A 19,976-nucleotide genomic window follows, 5' to 3' on the forward strand; every position below is an offset into this window, starting at 1 on the left:
TTCTTTCAGTATACAGGCTCTGACCTAATATTCCCAATATAGGTCCAGTCCTTAGAGAGCAATAGTTACTGTGGGCATGGCACCAAGAGGCTCCATCCTGCTCTCCCTCCCAACCACTGCAGACACAAAAGCACAGAGGAGGTGGCACCTCCTTTCAGTATTCTCCACCTCTTCCAAGAGCCCCATATTCTGCCTCTCAAATGCCATCCTGAGTGCATGTAGGTGCCTCTGTGAAAGAGGAAGTAAGACTGAAAAAGAGAAAGAAAATGCAAGCCTGTCACCTGGTAGAGGCACCCTGCAGCTACCTCCGACCCCATCTTGCTGTTGATCCCCACTGACCAGTGCTAAAAATGCAGAGAAAGCTATTCATTTTTTGACCACCCCTCACTCCTTCCACTAGAGTTCTTGTCACTTCTCCTAAGTCACAGTTCCCTTTCAGTTCTTAGCCTTAGAGTCTCCACTCCAGTATCTCCCTAGGCTTAGAAGCCTCAGGCCAGCCTGTTCCTTCCCTTGGCTGGAGTTGCTGCCTCTGGCTAAGGCTAAGTGAGACTTGGGGAAAAGAAAACAGGAGCCTTGTCCTGCTCCCTGGTCTGCCTCTATAGGAGTGCTGTGATTTCCCTGGTGGATGCGTTTTCATCAGAAATGCTGTTGTACCAGAATGGTTTGTCTCTGTCATGCTTTTTGGTTTATTATTAATTAAGCAGCCTTCTGTGCATCAGCCAATGAACTAACCACCATGTAGAGAATTAGTTCTTTGGGGAAATATATTGTGAGTCTCAGACAGCTCTCAATATGTTGGAATACAACTCCATTTTAGGTGCCAATATTTTGTTTTTGCACTGCGGAATTTTATAGTGGTAAAGGGACAATAAGATGATTGCTGCTAGGTTTTAATTGCCATTTTTGCATGATGTGATTTTCCTTCCTGTATCATGAACAGAAACCCATGAACAATGCAAATGCTCGTCAATAGGCAAGTAGATGAATAATATTCCCTTTAGATAATAGTCACACAGGAGTTTGGATGAATCTTAGCAATGTAATGTTAAGTGAAAAAAAAATCCCAAAATATTAGCTACAGCATTATATCCTGTATGTAAAATTTAAAATAATTAAAATTATTTTATAATTGTTATAAGGACAACAAAGTTACATAACAAAGAAGTGTAGAGAATAGTGAACATGATTCAGGATGGAGCTTACTTCACTTGGGGGAGGTCAGGAGATTGCATGGGGCCTGAGCCAGACAATTAGATGTGGATTGTTGTTAAATGACGTAGTGAGTTCATGGGTACTTATTAAGTTCATTAAAATTCCCTGCATCAGGTCCAAGGCAAGAAAAAAAATAACAAATACATTATTTTCTCCTTAGTTTAAGGATAAACACTATTACATTTTCCAGGATGAAATAAGAATAAATCACAAACTTGGTTTTCATAGGAAATATCCATATGGGAATGTCATTGCTTGACTTTGAAACCAAACTAAGTACGTCCAGTAGTTCAGCAGAAGTATAGCAGCACCTGCTGGGAGAAAAGGAGTCATTTAGCTAGTGAGGTCACCCAGCTGAGCACTCCCTGTCAGTCTGTCAGTCTTTGCTGGTCTTGCATACATAAGCCTTTCTTTGTGAGTCAACCGAGATGAATTAATAGTCCTATTAGTAGTGTTTTACCAGACAGCAGGGGGAAGGACACCTCACAAAGTGTCATACATCCAGGTTGCATCCTGGTTCTGTTCTTCTCTTCCAGGGCACCTAGGCAGGGTCCCCTCTTAGCTTTCATTATTATGTCCTATTTCATTGGGTTGATGCACACTCACAAAATAATAGGTGTAAAATTGCAAACAGTAAACCAGCTTGTGAGAAGTAATCATTCTGGCAAGTAGACATGTTTCCCCTGATTTTTCTATTTACTTCATACACCTTATATGTATAAAGTATCCCTGTTGAGTATCACTTACAAATAGTATCTTGTAAGTGGTAATTTTACTCTGTAGCAGGTTAAATAATGGATACCCAAAGATATTGAGTCCTTATACCTGGAGCCTATAATCTGATCTTATTTAAAAAAATGGGTCTTTGCAGGTGGGATTAAGTTGAGGATCATGAAATGGGGTAATTATCATTGAGTATCCAGGTGATCCATAAGTTCAGTCATTGATGTTCTTATAAAAGAGAGGCAGAAGGAGATTTGACACAGAAGAGAAAGCAGTGTGAAGAGGGAGGCAGAAATTGGAGTGATGCATCCACAAGCCAAGTAATGCCAGCACCCAGTAGAAGCTGGAAGAGGCAAGAAACCCTTCTCCCCTAAACCCTCCAGAGGGGACAAGGCCCTACTAACATCTTAGTTTCAGCCCATTGAGAACAGTTTTGGACCTCAGGCTCCAGAACTGTGAGAGAGTACATTTCTCGTTTTAAGCCACCAAGTTTGTGTTGTTACAGCAGTCACAGGAAATCAATACATTTATATTAACATATTTTTGAAGATAATATAATTTTCTAAAACACAATTGAGGATGTCAAGCTTTCAAAGTGTTCTGGATCAATTCAATAACTGTCGTATTTAATTTAATTTCGATGTAACTGAAATGAATATTTAAATTAAATATTTAAAGCACTACATTTTTCAGGGTAAAAGTTGACAATCAGCACACAAAGATCAGTAAATAAATTACTTTCATTACAGAAAAACAAGATGGTGAGCAATTTGGGCATGCGTGTGTATCATTTTGACATAGGTATGAGGATTTTCAATGGCCTTAAGTTTGCAGCTGAAGTAAAAGCATCAGTGGATGAATTGAACATTTTTATTATTATGTCCTGACAGCTTCCAGAAATGATTCAAAACCTCTTGGAGCTACCTAGCCTATAAGGCTGTTAAAGGTAGAAGAGCAGGTGCCGAGGGGTGAGCTCTGACTTGCAGAGTGCCGAGCCAGTTCTCCATGCAGTCATTATCATCAGTGGTAGCTCCTGACACCACAGAACTTGAAATTGCCCTCAACCCTTCCTTTACAAATGCTAATTTAAAGAATAATCTTACATAGGCACTCCAGATGAAGATGGAACTGTGGCCATAACTTCCTCTCCACTACTCATGCTTTATAAGTCTAAAAGTCTTAATTAGAATGCATCTTTTAAAGCAGAACTTCTCAAACTTCAGTACGCTTGTAAACCACCTGGGGCTCTTCATGAGCTGTAGATTCTGATTCAGCAGGGAGTGGGACCTGAGCTTCTGCAAGTGGTGGTGATGCTGCTAGTTCAAGGACCACACTTTGAGCAGCAGGGCTGTAGCATCTAGTGCTCCTGCCTGCAGATTCCTGCCTGTTTTTCCCTATTTTGAGGCACAGTTTCAAGCAGTCAGGCTGGTTCTGCTGCATTCGCTTGGCAACATCACTTCCCTCCAGCCTCTGCTGCTTCCACCCTCCGGCCGCTGCATGTACATGTACATTTCCATTGCTGTGGCCCCCACAGTGCAGTCGGGCACTGAGTCTGAAGCTGTGTCACAATAACATCACTCAATCTGAAAAGAGAGAAAAGTTGTTGAGATGAGAGTGAAATTCATAAGGGAATCAGGGTTTAGGGAGACAGGGAATAAAAACAGTAGGAGAACAGGAAGAAGAAAAAGAATGAACATTTAGTTGGGGAAAAACATTTGAAATGTTCTACTTTCACTGCAGAATTTTCCAGGCACTAAGAGCATTTTCTGGAATAATTTTAAATTTATTTATTTGTTATCCTCGAATTTCTTTAGCAGCCACCTGCTTGTTTTGTTCATTCATCCACAAATATTTTGTGGCCTTCTGGATACAGGGTGAAAACTTAAAAAAAAAATCTCTAAACCATATAACTAAGTGCTGCAGCCTCTGGGAGGTTGCCTAGTTAAATTGGGACAGTCTGGTCCCAACCGGGCTGATGTTAGAATCACTGGGGAGGTTTAGAAAATTCTGCCTATCTTGCTGCACCTTGGACCAGTTAAATAAGAATTTAGGGGCTAGGTCCCAGTCATTTTCTTTTTTTTAATCAGTATTTTAAAATATTCCTTAGATAATTCCTGTGTCCAGCCAAGCACCACTGAGACAGTAACCTTCTAGCAGATGAATTGAACTCATTTTTAAAAACCCTCTAAGAGCAGTATTTTTGTGTGTGTTGCTTCCTATATAAACCTTTGCAATGTTGAAAACTCTACGTAATATTTTGGAAACACCCTCTCCTTCAATCCATCACCTGCAGCCAAGCAGCTGATTAAATATTGAAGCTGCTTTCTGAAGCCCTGGCAGCTTTTCATTTTCTCAGTCCAGTGGCTCCCCCTGCTGTCTTTCCCAGGTAGAGCTCACTGCTCTACAGAACCTCACTACAGATTCTGCTGCTCCACAAAACACAACCCAGAATCATAGGATTTTAAGGAAAATTTTCTAATCCCACATCCAGCTTGTATGTCACTGCCAAAAATGAGCATTCAGAATACTCTAATCTCTTACATAGTGGTAGTTGAGGTAAGGCATAGGGAATGATGGAAGAAAGGAAGTATATATATGTAAATAGATAAATTCACAACTGTAACACACACACATATTGATAGCTTATCCTGCTACTAGAAAAATATTCTGTTAGCCATGTGATTGTGCTGTTTCCCTGCAAAATAATTAGCATCAACACTATAGAAAATGGGGAAGGAAAGCTTTCATGACTAACTTCTCTGCACTCCTTCGTCTAATTATACCCTTCCTTATCAACCCACTTCTCCTGTCTATCCTCTAAGCTGTAATTGCAGCCACATGAAAACAAAAGTAAATATATGGGCATCTGTGTGACCTCATCTTGTCACCCAAACTCTGTTGTATATTACCTCAGGATTAAACTAGTGCACTGGGTCTGTGGAGGCAGAATTTGATCCTTATTATGTCTGAATGCAAAATGAATGCAAAATGCAACCCTTAATTCTGCTTAAACCTCATAAAAGTGCTGATTCCATTTTACACAGCTTTTATCTTTAGAATGCCCTTCTTTGCTGTACATGAATGTTTTTACCCCATTGATCCTTGTTGTCACATGGCTCCGCATAAGTCAGTCTCCCATTCACAATGTAGCACTGAATCTATTCAACGTGATATCATATCCCAAACCATTTTTTTCTCAACAGCATTTCCAGTCAGCCCAATGGGACATGGGGCACACCCCTCCCCCCAACCCCAACCTGTCTGAATACACTCCACAGAAGACTATTTATTTGTGTCCCTTGTCACATTTAGCGTCTGGTACTGGCACAGCAATCCAGATGTATTCTGACTAGTATATGATTAAATGATTACATCTGTATTAATTGCTTATTGCTACATAACAACATTAACAGAAATGTAGTGACTAAGGCACATTTATCATCTCTCAGTTTCTGTGGGTTGGGATTCCTGGCATGACTTAGCTAGGCCCTCTGCTTCATGGTCTTAAAAGACTGTAATCAAGGTATCAGCTGGGGCAGCAGTCTGATGTGAGGGTCGGCTGGAGCTCATGTGGTTCTTGGCAACACTCAGTTTCTTGCAGGCTGTGGAACTAAAGACTCAGGTTCTTGCTGGCTGTTGGCTGAAGCCACCCCCAGTTCCTTGCCTTCAGGCCTTCCCAACGTGGCTGCTCACTTCCTCAAAGCCAGCAAGGGAGCAAGTCCTCTAGCACAATGGCTATTATCATTGTACACAATATACAGTTGACCTGTGAACAACACAGCTTTAGAATTCACAAGTCCACTTAGAACGTGGATTTTTTTCGATGAAAGTTACACCAAATGTGCCTGTCTCTGCTGCCTCCCCTTCCGTCTCCTCCATGTCTTCCACATCTGCCACCCTTGAGATAGCAGGACCAAGCCCTCTTCCTCCTCCTCAGCCTACTCAACGTGAAGATAAGGATGAAGATCTTTGTGGTGATTCACTTCCACTTAATAAATAGTAACTATATTTTTCTTCCTCTTGATTTTCCTAATATTCTTTTTTCTAGCTTACTTTATTGTAAGGATATAGTATATAATAAATATAACATATATAGTTGGTAAGACCTCTGTTCAACAGTAGGCTATTAGTAGTTAAGTTTTGGGAGCCGAGAGTTATATGGGAATTTTTGACTGTGCATGGGGTTGGTGCCCCAACCCCTGCATTGTTCAAGGGCCAATTGTAATCTCAGAAGTGACATCTCATCACTTTTGTCATATTCTGTTGGTTAGAAGTTGCTGCTCCCACCCACACTCAAGGAGAAGGTTGTGAACACCAGGAGGTGGGAATCACAGGGGCAAGCTTAGAGTCAACCCGCCTAATCTCTTTTGACTTCCAGTAGGTGGTCTTACAGAAGTTTTTATTCAGCTAAAAACCACGAGTCATTTTTTATGCAGCTTGCTGCATGCCAGGTGTTCCCATCTTGAACCATCAATTAATAGAATCTAAATACTGGACTTTATGTTTATAGCTATCACATTTTCCTCGTGTTAGGTTTAGCCAGTTGTCCTTGCCTGATTAAATATTTTTGAATCCTGGTTCAGCCATCAGAATGCTACACACCCCTTCTATTTCATGTCATCTGAAAAATATAAGACATCTCTTCTGTCTTCCTTCAAGTCACTGATAAAAATGCTGAAGAGGATGATATCTAACATTATACAGAATATACATGTACACCTACATACATATGTCCTATAGACATATATAAATGTGCGTGTGTGTGTGTGTGTGCGCGTGCAGGCGTGTGTGTGTATTGAATGTGAGGGAGAGACAGAATGAAAAAAACCTTGTTCTAATACTCAAAACCTCCTTCTAGGGTCTGGTCAGGTGGATATAAATTGTTTAATGACATCTGAGCCACATTGCTCAGCTGTACTATCTCCTGGAAGCAGATAGTACAGCTCTTCGAAGCATGGTCTCTCTAGTCACACCAACCTGATTTAGAATTCCAGCTCCCCCACTTTCTAGCTGTGCAACCTTGAACAACCAGTTTGTCAGTAAACTGGTTGTAAACCTGATGTTGCACACATGATATCAATAAACAATAGCTTATTTTATTGATGCCTGGCTAAAATCAACATATGCTAGAGGAGCAAGGGTTACTGCCCAGCTGCTCTTTGAATTCAGGACATCGACAAGTTTTGTTTGACCCATCTCATTTAGGTTTTGTTTTAAATTTGAATTAAGTAATTTTTCTTAGAAATTTGAATTAGGTCATAGGATTAAGGTACTTTCACAGGAAATCCAGGTATCATCCAGTTCCCTTAGTGAAATGAAAGCTACAGCAATACTGGGGGCCTGCACTGTGCGGGGCAGCCTCCAGTGGAAGCTGAGTAGTCGCTGCTCTCTATGGACAGGGCCTTGTCACATTCAGTCCCCCTTCTTTCTCCCCAGCCCTCTCCCTCAGTCACCTGCTTGACTGGCTTCTAGAAGAATTTTAATTTGCATCACTGTTCTTCTCCAGGAAGGTAGAGTAAGGTAGGAGGAAAAGCATAAATATTGAAGCTGAAGACAACTGTCTTCTACTTTTTAAAAAGGTTAGTTTAACATGACTTTTATTAAATGAAGTCATGATAATTTGTCATTTACAAGGATCCTTCAGGTCTATATAGTTAAACAAATATTTAATGAGTGCCTACTTCATGTACTTTGATAAACAAAAGGAAGATAAAGTAAACAAAAATTTTTAAAAAGACGTGATCTCTTTACTTATTACAGTTAGAGTCCAATGAAAGAAATAGACGTTTATCAAATATTCACAGAAATAAATGTAAAGTTTCAACTGTGACAATTTTTACCAAGAAGCCTACAGTGCTATAATGGTATATTATGGGGATTTTGCCCCAATATGCAGGGGTTTGTCCTGAGAAAAGGATGTTTCAACTCAGAGATGAAAAATGAATTAGGAACCAGGTGGAATGGGCACAGATGTCCAGGCTTTGGAAGTACATGTGTAAAGGCCCTGTGTGGGGATGGGGGAGCAGCATGGCAAATTTAAGGCACCAAAAGATCAGTGTGAGCAGAGCATGAGAGGAAAAGGAAGGGGTGGTGGTTCTAGGTAAGGGGAGAGAGGGGCAGGCCCAAGGCAGGTAGCAGCTTGAGGGTCATGTGTGCAATATCAGGTTTACCCAGGAACACTGGGAAGCCACTGAACCATTGAGAGATCTTATTCAGGGAGTGGAATTTGATCACATTTGACTTTGAAGATTACTCAGGAATATGCATGCATTAATTGGAAGAGTACAAGAATGGAGGCAAGTAGACTGGTTGGGAGGGCACTGGCTAGTGCCTTAGGACATGTTGGTAGCCTGCCATAGCATGGCATGGCAAGAGAGGGAGAAAATACATAGGAGGTAAAAATAAGAAGTTGATAATGGAAATACATTAATGTGGTGAGATGGTGGAGGCATGTATAAAAATAACAAACCTGAAGAAGTTACTCAAGAATGTTTGAGGAAATCCCATCCAGTCTTTGGATCTCTGGTCTGTCTCCCTGACCAGTTCTGAGGCAGTCGTGAGACACCCCCAGCCATCTGCCTTTCACTGTTAATCCTGATGGTGAATCCAGCAGGTCCTGCAGACTAGGCCAGAAGAGCGGAAGCCAGCGAGTGCCCTTTTGAGTGTCTACTTGGTGGTCTCCAATATTCCATCTTCATCTCTTCCTACTCTAGGACCATGAGTCTCCCAAATTGTCTGTCTTACTCTTCCTCTTAAATTTTGACTATAACATTATAGCATACTTTTAATGACTTAATATTTTTCTTCAGTCAACTCATTTCAAATAATTTTATGTATTTGTTTATAACACTATAGAAAGTAGAAAACCTTTATGTATCGCCATTAATAGGAGGTAAATGTGAAAATAAACTCAGTGAAAACCAGTTATTATTATTATGAAATTGACCTTCTTGCCTGGCCACAATTCTGAACCTTTGGCTGCTTTCTCTATGGAGGATGTTAGCAAGTGTTTGAAAGGTTTTAAAAATAAGCACCAAGCTGAGATTTTTCTCCTTGATGTTCTCAAATAAATTGAAAGAAATTCAAAGCATGTGAATAAATATAATTTAATGCTCTATTCATATCCTAAAATAATCTTCAGTGTGGGAGTACATATCCCACACCTTGGGAAAAGCTACTTTGGGCCAGTAGTTCCACCACTGGACTTAGAATCACCTGTGGAACTTTTACAAAGAGCTGACTTAATTCATCTGGGCTGGGACCTAGTCAGAGATACTTATAAAACAATAATTTTCAGTGGAAGAAGTATTGGGGATTATTCTTGGTTTTCGTATTGATTAAGATGCTATTGCCTTTTCATGGGTGGTGGCCACAATGCTAGACTCGGCACTGTTGGTCAGTCTTGCTCAGTGAAAAACTAAATGACCCACCAGACACTTCTATTATGAAAAACTTTGTTATAATTATCCAAACCTTGAATTGCTTAGTATCTCTGTTTTATCTAGAAATACAATTACATGTAAGTAACACAGTAAACACAATATATAAATACAGTTGTACCTGTAAGCAGAAGACATTTTTCTCAGTTTTAGTACATAATAAATATTAATATACACTGAAATATCAGGTACGCAGCTAATCAGCAGTTTCAGAAAATCTTGACACACAGCAATGCTATTCAAGATTCGAGTCTCTAATGCAACACAGTTGAATGTGTCATCATTGATAGCTATGGCCTTCAAGGTAGTTTAGCGTATAGCTACAGGCACCCAATTATTTCATCTTGCCCATTGGTGCCATCCTATTTGAGTTTTTTCCATTGGGCACATATTTTTTCATGAAATACTTTCATGTCTTCTTTATGCCATGGTTACAGTATTATACTGATTTTTTTAGTTGTGCATAGGTACCTTTTATGATCTATGAGTCCCATTTCTGGATAGTAGAAAGAATGTTTAAAAATGTGTTTAAAAAGGGGGCATTTGACATGTGAGGGTTGAGCACCATGGCTTTAGAAGCTCCCAAATGGTTTTCATATGCCCCGTAGATGAACCCTTGTGTTGGCCTTTCTGTGTGGCCTCTTCACTAACCTCTCAGCTTCTTGTCCCCCTTCTCCACCACCAACTCCAGGAGTTTTATGAGGTGCAGAGCTGGTCTTGTCATTCCTGCTCTTTGTCTATGTCCCTAAAATCTAAAAAGCCCTTGCTTATTATTTAATCTTATCAACTTGGCTGCAGCCTCCTCCCGTAGACCTCCACTTCCTTCCCTTCCTCCTGACTACACCTTGGAGGGGCTGAAAATACAAATCCGGATCTTGCAAGTGGAACTTCAGATACAGAAAAATACTTAGAACACTTCAGCGTGTATATGGTAGTGGAAAGCACATGCTAAAATATGATCTCTAAAATGTGAGCTATAAAAGCAATCCACATAGAGTTCCCAGAGGAATTGGTATGGTTTGGCTGTATCCACACAGAAATCTCATCTTGAATTGTAACTCCCACAATTCCCACGTGTCATGGGAGGAACCCAGTGGTAGGTGATTGAATTATAGGAGTGGGTCCTTCCTGAGCTGTTCTCATAATAGTGAATTAGTCTTACGACATCTGATGGTTTAAAAAATGGGAATTTCCCTGCACAAGCTCTCTCTTTGCCGGCCACCATCCATAGAAGATGTGACTTGCTCCTCCTTGCTGTCCTCCATGATTGTGAGGCCTCCCCAGCCACGTGGAACTGTAAGTCCATTAAACCTCTTTTTCTTCCCAGTCTTGGGTATGTATTTATCAGCAGCCTGAAACTTGACTAATACAGGGGTGTTCCCAGAAGACAACACCAGATCACTTGGAGTTGGCACACACACATGCATACCTCTGTACCTTTATACACACTCTCTTCTTTCTGGAGTGTCCTTCTCCTACTCATTTGCTTGACAAGCCCCTGGTCACTTTTGAACTCTCAGTTTTAAGGCTTCATTTTCTTCAAGTCGTCCCTTCGCCTCTTTCCCTAGGCCCCCGCTGCACTCATCACACCCCTCATTGAGCAGCCTTGTCATGCTGACTTTCTGTTTCACATGCTTGTCTCTTTGTCTCTCTTTCCAGACTGAGCAACTCTAAGGCAGACACTTTTTTAAAAAATCTTTTATCTTCTACACATAGGAAAGGGGTGGTCATGTTGTCATCACTAGTACATTTCTGTTTATTACATGGATGGGAAAGCATAATTAATGGTTGAACAACACCAGTGAAAAGCGTGGGCCCCTTCCACCTCTGATTTCCAGCCACCCATTCCCCTTTCCAGAGACCACTGCTGTTACTAGTTTGTTTGTTTGGTTTTTAGGGATACCCTTGACCTACTCTAGAAGTTATCTACATACAGAAAATGAATATTTGATTCAAGTATGCAATTGGCATTTTTTAAGATTTCCATGCCGAAATTTGCTCTTTGGTCATTTCCATCTGTCCTTGGCCACTCTTATAATCTCCTCTTACTTGCATCTTTCCCCTTCCCCTTAATGTACTCCATCCTTTCAACCTCTGCTTCTTCTATCACTATATCCTCCTCTTAAAAAATTTCCTTCTTGGCCGGGTGCGGTGGCTCACACCTGTAGTCCTAGGACTTTGGGAGGCTGAGGCAGTTGGATCACTTGAGCCCAGGAGTATAAGCCTGGGCAACACAGTGGTACCCCATCTCTAAAAAAATAAAAAATTTAGTAGGATAGGGTGGAGTGTGCCTGTCATCCCAGCTACTTGAGAGGCTGAGATGGGAGGATCACTTGAGCCTGGGAGATTGAGGCTGCAGTGAGCCATGGTCACACCAGTGCTCACCAACCTGGACGACAGAATGAAATCCTATCTCGAAAAATAAAACAATTCCTTCTCACCATCACCCATGAGGCCACTGGATCCTGAAACCTTTCTCCTCGCCTTCCACCTGCCCTGTCTGCAGCACATTCATTGTGCTGTCGGAGGCAGTGCAAGCTCCAGGTGGTTCCTCTGCGTTTCCACCTGATCATCGTATTTCCGGGTGGAGAGTGCACAGTCAGGATCAGAATTAGGAAGTTCTGCTTTCTCTCTCTGGCTCTTCTGGGAACTTCATACCATCTGTTCCAGAGCAGGGTGTATAATATTGCAGCTGAGTTCTGCTGAGCCACTTCACAGGTTTCTTTTAGGGCTTCTCACTAAGGAGCCAGAAAAAAATCTTCCAGATCCGAAAGTAGTACAGCTGTGAAGCAATCATTATTTTAGAGATGTTATATGTGTGGACTTTCGGAGTTGCAGCTTAAAAATCATCAGTTCTGGATAGTAGAAAGAATGTTTAAAATGTGTTTAAAAAGCGGGCATTTGGCATGTGGTTTAAGATGGGATGACAGTCACACTCCGCCCTATCCTAAGGGACTGGTTGTTCTCCAGTCCCTCAGAATCCACAGCTGAGTCCGTTTAAAATCCTCATCGCCACTGTAGTCGTGCCCCTAAGATGTAAAGCCTTGAAGTGGGAATCTGGTGCTTTCCATATCGCTTCATTAGGACACACTTCTGTGAGCCAGATTTATTTGTGTCCCAAAGGCCAGAATTCCTCTGTGCTGTAGTCTCCGTTAGAGACCTCTCGGTCCCCTTGACCCAGGAAGAACCGTTAGCAGGTCTTGTTCTACTTAAATCACAGGTGTTCAGGAAAAGCCCATGGACTCCTGTTTAGCAGCCCCAAGGCCTGTGCAAAAGCAAAGACTAGAAAGTGAGATAATTTGTGGAATTAGTGATAGTTTAGAAAGATAAGTAAATATTTCTAACAAACACTAGTTTGTCAGAGTTACTCTGAGCTCTAGAAGTTTAGAATTTGCTTTTCTCCTGTTATTTGGAGTAGGTATTTTCACAGAGAGGCCCTCTTTTTCTCAGTATCTTCTCTGCTCAACAGAGGCTGACATAACGGGCAGAACCTTGGCCACACCTGCCAGGGCAGAGGCACACCTGGAGGAGTGAGTGTGGGGCCATCATTACCTCTTAGTTCCTCAGGGTCGGGGGTGTAGACCTCCACTGATAAGATGAGCTTGTCCTTTTTTTTTTTTTTTTTTTAAACAGATGTTAAATAGTCTAATAAGAAATCACAGAAAAGACTTCTAGCAACTGTATATTTCTGAACAGTGGGACGTGAGACCATTTTGTAGCTTGCATTTTGGCATTTGCTATTTGTTACCATATGTGTGCTGAGGAGTGCCAAATGTTTTTCTCCCTCTGAAATTCCTCTCCCAAGATCCAGACGTGTATTTCCAGCTGCCCAATCTTGACCTGCAGGCGTTTCTAACATTTAATAGATCCAGAACGAAACCCTTTGCTCTCAGCCCCCAAACTTGCTTCATCTCTGGCATTCTTGATTTCAGCTAATAACTTCTTCCCTGTATGAGTGGATTTTAAACAGCAGAATATATATTTTACATCATGATTCACTATGTATACACACAAAGATGTAACTTGAACAGAAGTTTCATAAAACAATATGTATCTTTACATTTATGTTGCCCTCTGATATCTTCTCTTGAATTCCATCTTTTGAAAAGTGCCAATGTCAACTCCCTTGATGAATTTACAATCCCCCAACCAGTCATATGACCTGCAATTTGCAAAAACCTTAAACAGAGATAAAATGCAGTCTCCTTGAATTCAGCATCTGGCTTCTGCTTCCCATCCTGTAGCGCAACCTGCAGTCTAGCCACAGTGTTATCCAGACACACCATTCATTCACTCAGTCAGTCAACATTTACTGGGTGCGTATCTGGTGCCAGGCACATGGTACACTAAGTATCCAGAGATCAACATTGTCGTCTCCACTCTGAGGACCACAATGCGGAGACAGGTGAGTAATCTAGCAATTACCAGGTAATGGCGAGGTTCTAAATAGAAGTTTGCATAAAGCACTCAGACATCACAAACAGGCAGCATATAACTAGGACCAGAGAGTCCAGAAGGTCTTTCAGGAAAAAGTGACCCTTGAACTGAAGCTACAAATAGAGGTAGGAGTTCAGCTGGCAGGATTAGGGCAGGGCGTTAGAGAAGAGTAATCCACTATGAGAAGACACAGGGGCTGAGCATTCTGTTAATTTGGAGAGCTGAAAGTGTTCTGACATAAGCCTCTCCTTATAACCATACACGCTACTGTCACTCCCACCCTTTCTTTACTTGGCAAACCGTGACTCAGTGTTCCCTCTCCCACTAAACCACCCTCTCCCAGTAGCCTTTCTCCCTGCCCCCAGGAAGACTCAAGCCTCCCTTCTTTAGGCTCTGACCTCACTCTCCCATACCATCAGCTCTGTTATGTTGAAGGCCATTCATCACCACCCCGGTTCATCTGCATCACTAGACCAGGGGCACCTCAAGGCAGAGTCCACGTTCTTACATCTTCTGTGAGGAGTACAATAAGTGTTAGCCGAATAAAGAGCTGAACCAATAAAGGAAACAGGAGATAGACAAACCACAGACACAAGTTTAGGGTAAATCTGCTTAAATGGATATGTAGAAGACTTTTCGGTGTATCATAGATGGAAAGGGGCTTCAAGTGTCATGAACCTGCTTATTTACAGAGCTGGGGACCACATTTTAAGTGTTGGTGGCACCTCAGGTGCAATTTTCATTTTCTTTGTGTTTCATTTGCAAAAGATTATTTTTGACTTTTAGAAAATACTCTTTTTCTTCTAACTTAAATATGTCTTGTTAATGGAACTTGTTAGTGAATTAATAGGAATGAAAATCTGGCATCAGAGACCACACATACTCTCCCTTAGTGCACAGGTAGCCAGTCATTGCTAATCATACATTAAACCCAAACTGTTTTTTCCAAAATGGATTTTACAGGAAGCAAAATTAATTTTTAATTATTCTTTTCCTTTGCCCACCTTCTGCCCACTTTGCATTTTCTGTGTAAATGGTTCAGGGTTGTAAGCAGGACAGTTTGAGGTCTGGAATCTCAATAGTTAAACCTGTAATTGAAAAAGAAAAGTCTAATGTATTTGTTTCTTTCCTGGAAATTTTTATAATATGACCATAATATTTCATAATCACTTTGAAACAGAACACTGGATATGGATGACGATAATGCCTATAAAAAAGTTTTGCAAACGCAAGCATTGTCAAAACAGAGGCAGCCAGGAAAACAATTGTACTTTATTAGGAGCAAGAGAACAGGGCTCAGATTCTGGCTGGACTTTTCATTGTTTATAAAACTTCCATAGGGTCTAATTTTGCATGTGACAGATTGGCTGTGTTCAAGTTGTGATTTTGAGCTGACATTTTCTCCCTTTTGTTGCTAAAGTTTAGTACTGTTGGACTCCTTTGTCCTTGATGCAAATTTTAGTGAGAACAAAGTGGAGCATTTCCAGATTAGCTGTATGTGCTGCCTGCAAACTTGATTGTCTCCTCTTGAAATAATGGTTGGGATTATTGAAAAGAAAGGGAGAAATGCCTTTTGCAGAGACACTGTTATCATAAGCGTTTATGTCAGAGACAATGCTTTTGTCTCTTTTCTCGTGTTACAACTCTTCCAGCTCTCTTGCCTGCCTCCTTCCCCCTCATCATCCAGCCCATCAATAACGTGACCTAGTTTGTGTAGATCTGTCTATTGATGTTAGTATTAATTAGTGCATGAAAAAGTAACCAAGTATGAGTCTTAAAAGAATTTTTATTTTCTCATTTGCTGATGGTGGATTCATGTTTCAGCCAGGAACATAAATACATGTATTTAATCCTGATTCACTAGAGTAGGAAGCAGGGAGTTTGGCACTTACTGTGTACGTGCCACTCTTTGACATCACTGCCATGTCACCCACTAGTAAATAAATGCATGAACAATTTGAGCCCTGTATTACCATTTGGCCTACTAGTGCCTACAAATCCTCAGATAAAGTGAATATGCTTCATTTCTTCTGTTGACAAAGAGTCAAACTGTAAAATATTTGAAGAGATTTATTCTGAGCCAAATATGAGTGACCAATGGCCCATGACACAGCCCTCAGGAGATCTTGAGAACATGTGCCCAAGGTTGTCAGGCTACAGCTGGGTTTTATACATTTTAGTGAGACATACGACATCAATCAGTACATGTAAGATGTATATTGGTTCAGTCCAGAAAGGCAGGACAACTGGACGTGGGAGCTTCCAGGTCACAGGTGAATTCAAGGATTTTCTGATTGACAATTGGTTCAGAGAGTTATTACCTAAAGACTGGAATCAATAGAAAGGAATGTCTGGGTTACCAAAAGGGGTTACCAAAAGGGTGGAGGCCAAGGCTTTATCATGCAGATGAAGCCTCCAGGTAGCAGGCTTCAGAGACAATAGAGTGTAAATGTTTCTTATAGGACTTACAGAGTCTGTCCTATCAGTCTTAAGGCCTGTGTTGATTTTTCTGCCGGTCAGCTGTGCCTGAATTCCAAAAAGGAGACAGGTATAATGAGGCTCCTGTGTTATGCTCCCCTTCATCATGGCCTGAACTAGTTTTTCAGGTTAACTTTAGAATACCTTTGGCTGAGAGGAGGGGTCCATTCAGATGGTTGAGGGGCTTATAATTTTATTTTTGGTTTACACCTCTCATAATATCTAGTGGTCCTTTTCCTCCTCTGCTGGTTTCTAGCTTTATCTCTTGCCCTTTCTAACCTGTTGGTCTATCCATGTTTATCCAATATAGTTTGAATGACGCCATCTGGCATCATTCTTGGCAACATTATGATGCTCTGACTCCCTTGAACATAGAGTCCCTGTGGAAAAAGTGGGCAGTCTAAATTTTCCCACGTGGCTGGAGCCTCCCTGATCTGACTAGACCCAGTTTTCTGTGGGTTCTTTGAGTAATATCTAATACTGACATAGTGCTGACTGTGTGCTAGGTAGCATTCTCCTACCACATTGAGGTAGGTGCTGTCAACACCCTCCAGTTTACAGATGAGGAAATTCAAGCTCAGTGGGGTTATTTCTCAGCCCAAGCTTACATGGCTGGTAAATAGGGGAGCAAAGATTTGAACTCAAGGTGTCTTCAGAGCCTGGCCTCTTAACCCTGAATCTCCCCTTTCTAGGTGCTTAACCCTGAAACTCTGTTCTCAGTCAGTGATTTGCCATGATCATTGAGTATAAGAGCCATAGATCATGGAACAGAATATTCAAATGGAATGTGCCCAGTTACATGTGAGCTGGAATTGCCCATGAATTCCTTTCCCCAGATCAAACATTGTAGTGATAGAAAAGTAGATGGAGAAAGAAGGTAGACATACAGATAGAAAAAGGAAAACATGTGGGAAGAACAGTATTTTGGCAAAAGGAAACTGTAAATCACGTAATTACAAATTGTAACTGTAATGAGAGAATTTGAGCATTCTAAGCTGTCAACCCTGCCTTTTTGAAACATTATAATGCTCAGACAGAGGATGTGGGGTAGAAATGGCAGAATTGTTGGAACTGTTAAATGATGAGACTGGAGTGAAAGACAAAAGCTTATGAAGGAATCATGAGGGACACATACAAACTTCATTCAGCAGCATGAAAATGACAGCTTATTGTTTGATTCATTAGTCTACTTATTAAGTTTGGACTTGATAAAATATAGCAGATTTAACTTGTCTTACCACATTCAGCTGTATTTGTTATAACACAGAGATTCATCTTGGGTGGCTCTTTAGCCGGGTTTGTTTTTACTGAAATAAAATCCCTGGCACACAATAATGGAAAAAAAAATACCAGAGTTTCATAATATGTAGTGTACTATTTTTCTACACTTGAGAATTTTGAGTGCTTTGGAAATAATAAGGCTGTTCCCCAATTTCCTGCTCTCCACTAGGTTCTTGGAACGCCAAATGAGGACACATGGCCTGGAGTTCATTCTTTACCACATTTTAAGCCAGGTATGTTTCGTTAATTACAGATGACTAGGTGCTTCCTATATGCAAAAGGTGAGTATATAAATGTTCCCGCTTAAGCAATATACCACCTTGAAAAATTTTGGTTACTTTTTCCATTGTGTACTTTATCTATTAATGGAATTTCCTTTTGTTTTCACAAATTATTTGTCTGATTTTCACCATATATACTTTATTTTATTTGACTGGTTGATTTTGCAGTAACCGTTAATTTCATCATCAGTTAGACTGCCATCCATGTCTACAAAAACAAAATTTAAATTGGGGTGCTGTAACTCATCTGTGTCACTTCTTGCAATAAGTGACCAGGAAAAGTATTGGATTGTAAAAACGAAAAATCATATTTTTATTTCTTTACAAAACTAATAAATATATGGTCTATAATTTGAGTTTAAACATGTAAGATGTTCTGAATGTTCTATTGTACAGCATTCAATATGTTTTCATGTAAAATATTTAAACCTAAACACTGAAAAATCTGAAAGAAATGTGAACTTTTAAAATAAGTTGTCCTTTGTTTTCACCAGTAGGTGGCAGGCGTGAAACTTTGTTTTAATAATTACACTTAACAGACGAATCTCAAACATGGTCTAATTTTTATAAGAGAGGGGAAAGGTTTGGAATTGAAAATATAATAAAATCAGTGGAATGAATTATTGTAAAAATTATTCTCTTGGTGGTTGTGTTTTTTTTTTTTTTTTCTTTTCTCAGTTATAAAACATGGCTTACAAAATGCAGACCCACCATAAAATTACTGAAAGGGATTTTATAGAAGCTCTAATAGTCTATTATCCTATGAGGGAAAAGAGCTATGAATAATATCTATTAGAGGAGCCAAATATATTATTTTGCTTCTCTTCCCCTCTTTTGGGGAACCATCAGGAATAAATTATCAGTTCCAAAGAATGACTGAGTTGGGAAACTATTTTTACTCTTAATATTTTTCTTCTGAAAGTGTACAGTGTGTTCAGAATTATTTTATCTTCTTCAACTTCCCTGAAGACTCTCTGTACTTTTGCTGGAAATTCTAAATGAATTCTATGTTCTGAAAGACTATAGGAAACTAACAATTTTAAATGGACTGACTCTTTTTTTAAGCAACCAAGAGGCATCCTGTAACGGATCCACGTGTTCTTAATGGAGTGAAGAGCACAGTTCTTTATAGACGATCCAATTGTGGGCACTTCAAGAAGGTTAATTTCCCTGTGTTAGGACCTAAAATTTTAAATTGTAGGCAGATAAAACAAGAAAATTTGAAAAGATTTAAAATGAATAAAGTTACAGACAGAAAGGAGCAATTAAGATGAAATCATTTGGCCTGCCTAGTTTCTGGATTAGAAAACATGGAGTAATTTATGTGCTTTTGTGGGAATAGAATTTATCTTCATCAACAACATACAAAAGCATGTATTAGTTGTATTTTGGAAAGTACTAGGATGTGGTACCCATTAAGATAACAGATTGTGAACTTCAAGACACCAGGGACTGTTCATTGTACATATGTGGTGTTCAATAAATGTTTGTTGCACTTGATTGTATTGAATGTTAGAACAGACATTATGTATGTGACTCCTCTGGTGGGCATATACAAACTAGAATATTTATGTTTCAGTTATTAACATTAGGTGTAAGCCCCACAACAGACACATAACACATAGAAAGTAACAGGAAAACAGAAAAATAACATATGAAGATAGTGGAAAGCATGGGTGGTGATGAGCAAGAAGGTTATTCCAGGCAAAGCTCAGGGCTATGAACCATAGCACATAAGTATGATAAGCGTTTCCTGAGTTTGCTTGAAAGGAGTCAAGGGAGGCAAAACAACAGACTGAGTCAAAGGAAGCAAATCTCCGAGTCCTTCCCCAAGCAACACTTACCAGACCATCCAGGGGAGCCCCAGTCCCTGACCTCGTAGATCTCATAGTCCTGGAGAAGAAAATATACAATCCCAAATGAGGAAAATATCAGTGCTAGGGTCCGCCTGTCCCAACTCCACTCTCCAGCTCCTTGATCTACCCCAAAGAGTGCCCTAGAGAGTCTGGAAAAGATAATCTGAGACATAAGGACAAACTTTGTTTAATTTTCTAATACATAATAAATTTAAGCAATTTAAAATGTCAAGCAATAAGAAAAAGGAGCATAGTGCAGAGCCGCCTCC

At 40.3% G+C, this 19,976-nt stretch overlaps 1 protein-coding gene across 4 annotated transcripts in view; it reads left to right on the top strand.

The window, feature by feature from the left end:
* Window positions 1-19,976, top strand: part of LOC105475476 (cyclin dependent kinase 14) — a 594,776-nt gene that overhangs the window by 417,791 nt on the left and 157,009 nt on the right. For all 4 annotated transcript variants that reach the window (XM_011730740.2, XM_011730739.3, XM_071094797.1 and 1 more), the window contains one exon: window positions 17,740-17,803. In XM_011730740.2, the coding sequence (XP_011729042.1) occupies window positions 17,740-17,803 (64 nt within the window). The remainder of the gene's footprint in view (window positions 1-17,739; window positions 17,804-19,976) is intronic.

This window comes from Macaca nemestrina, chromosome 4 (assembly GCF_043159975.1).
Source record: "Macaca nemestrina isolate mMacNem1 chromosome 4, mMacNem.hap1, whole genome shotgun sequence".
Taxonomy (NCBI): Eukaryota; Metazoa; Chordata; class Mammalia; order Primates; family Cercopithecidae; genus Macaca; species Macaca nemestrina.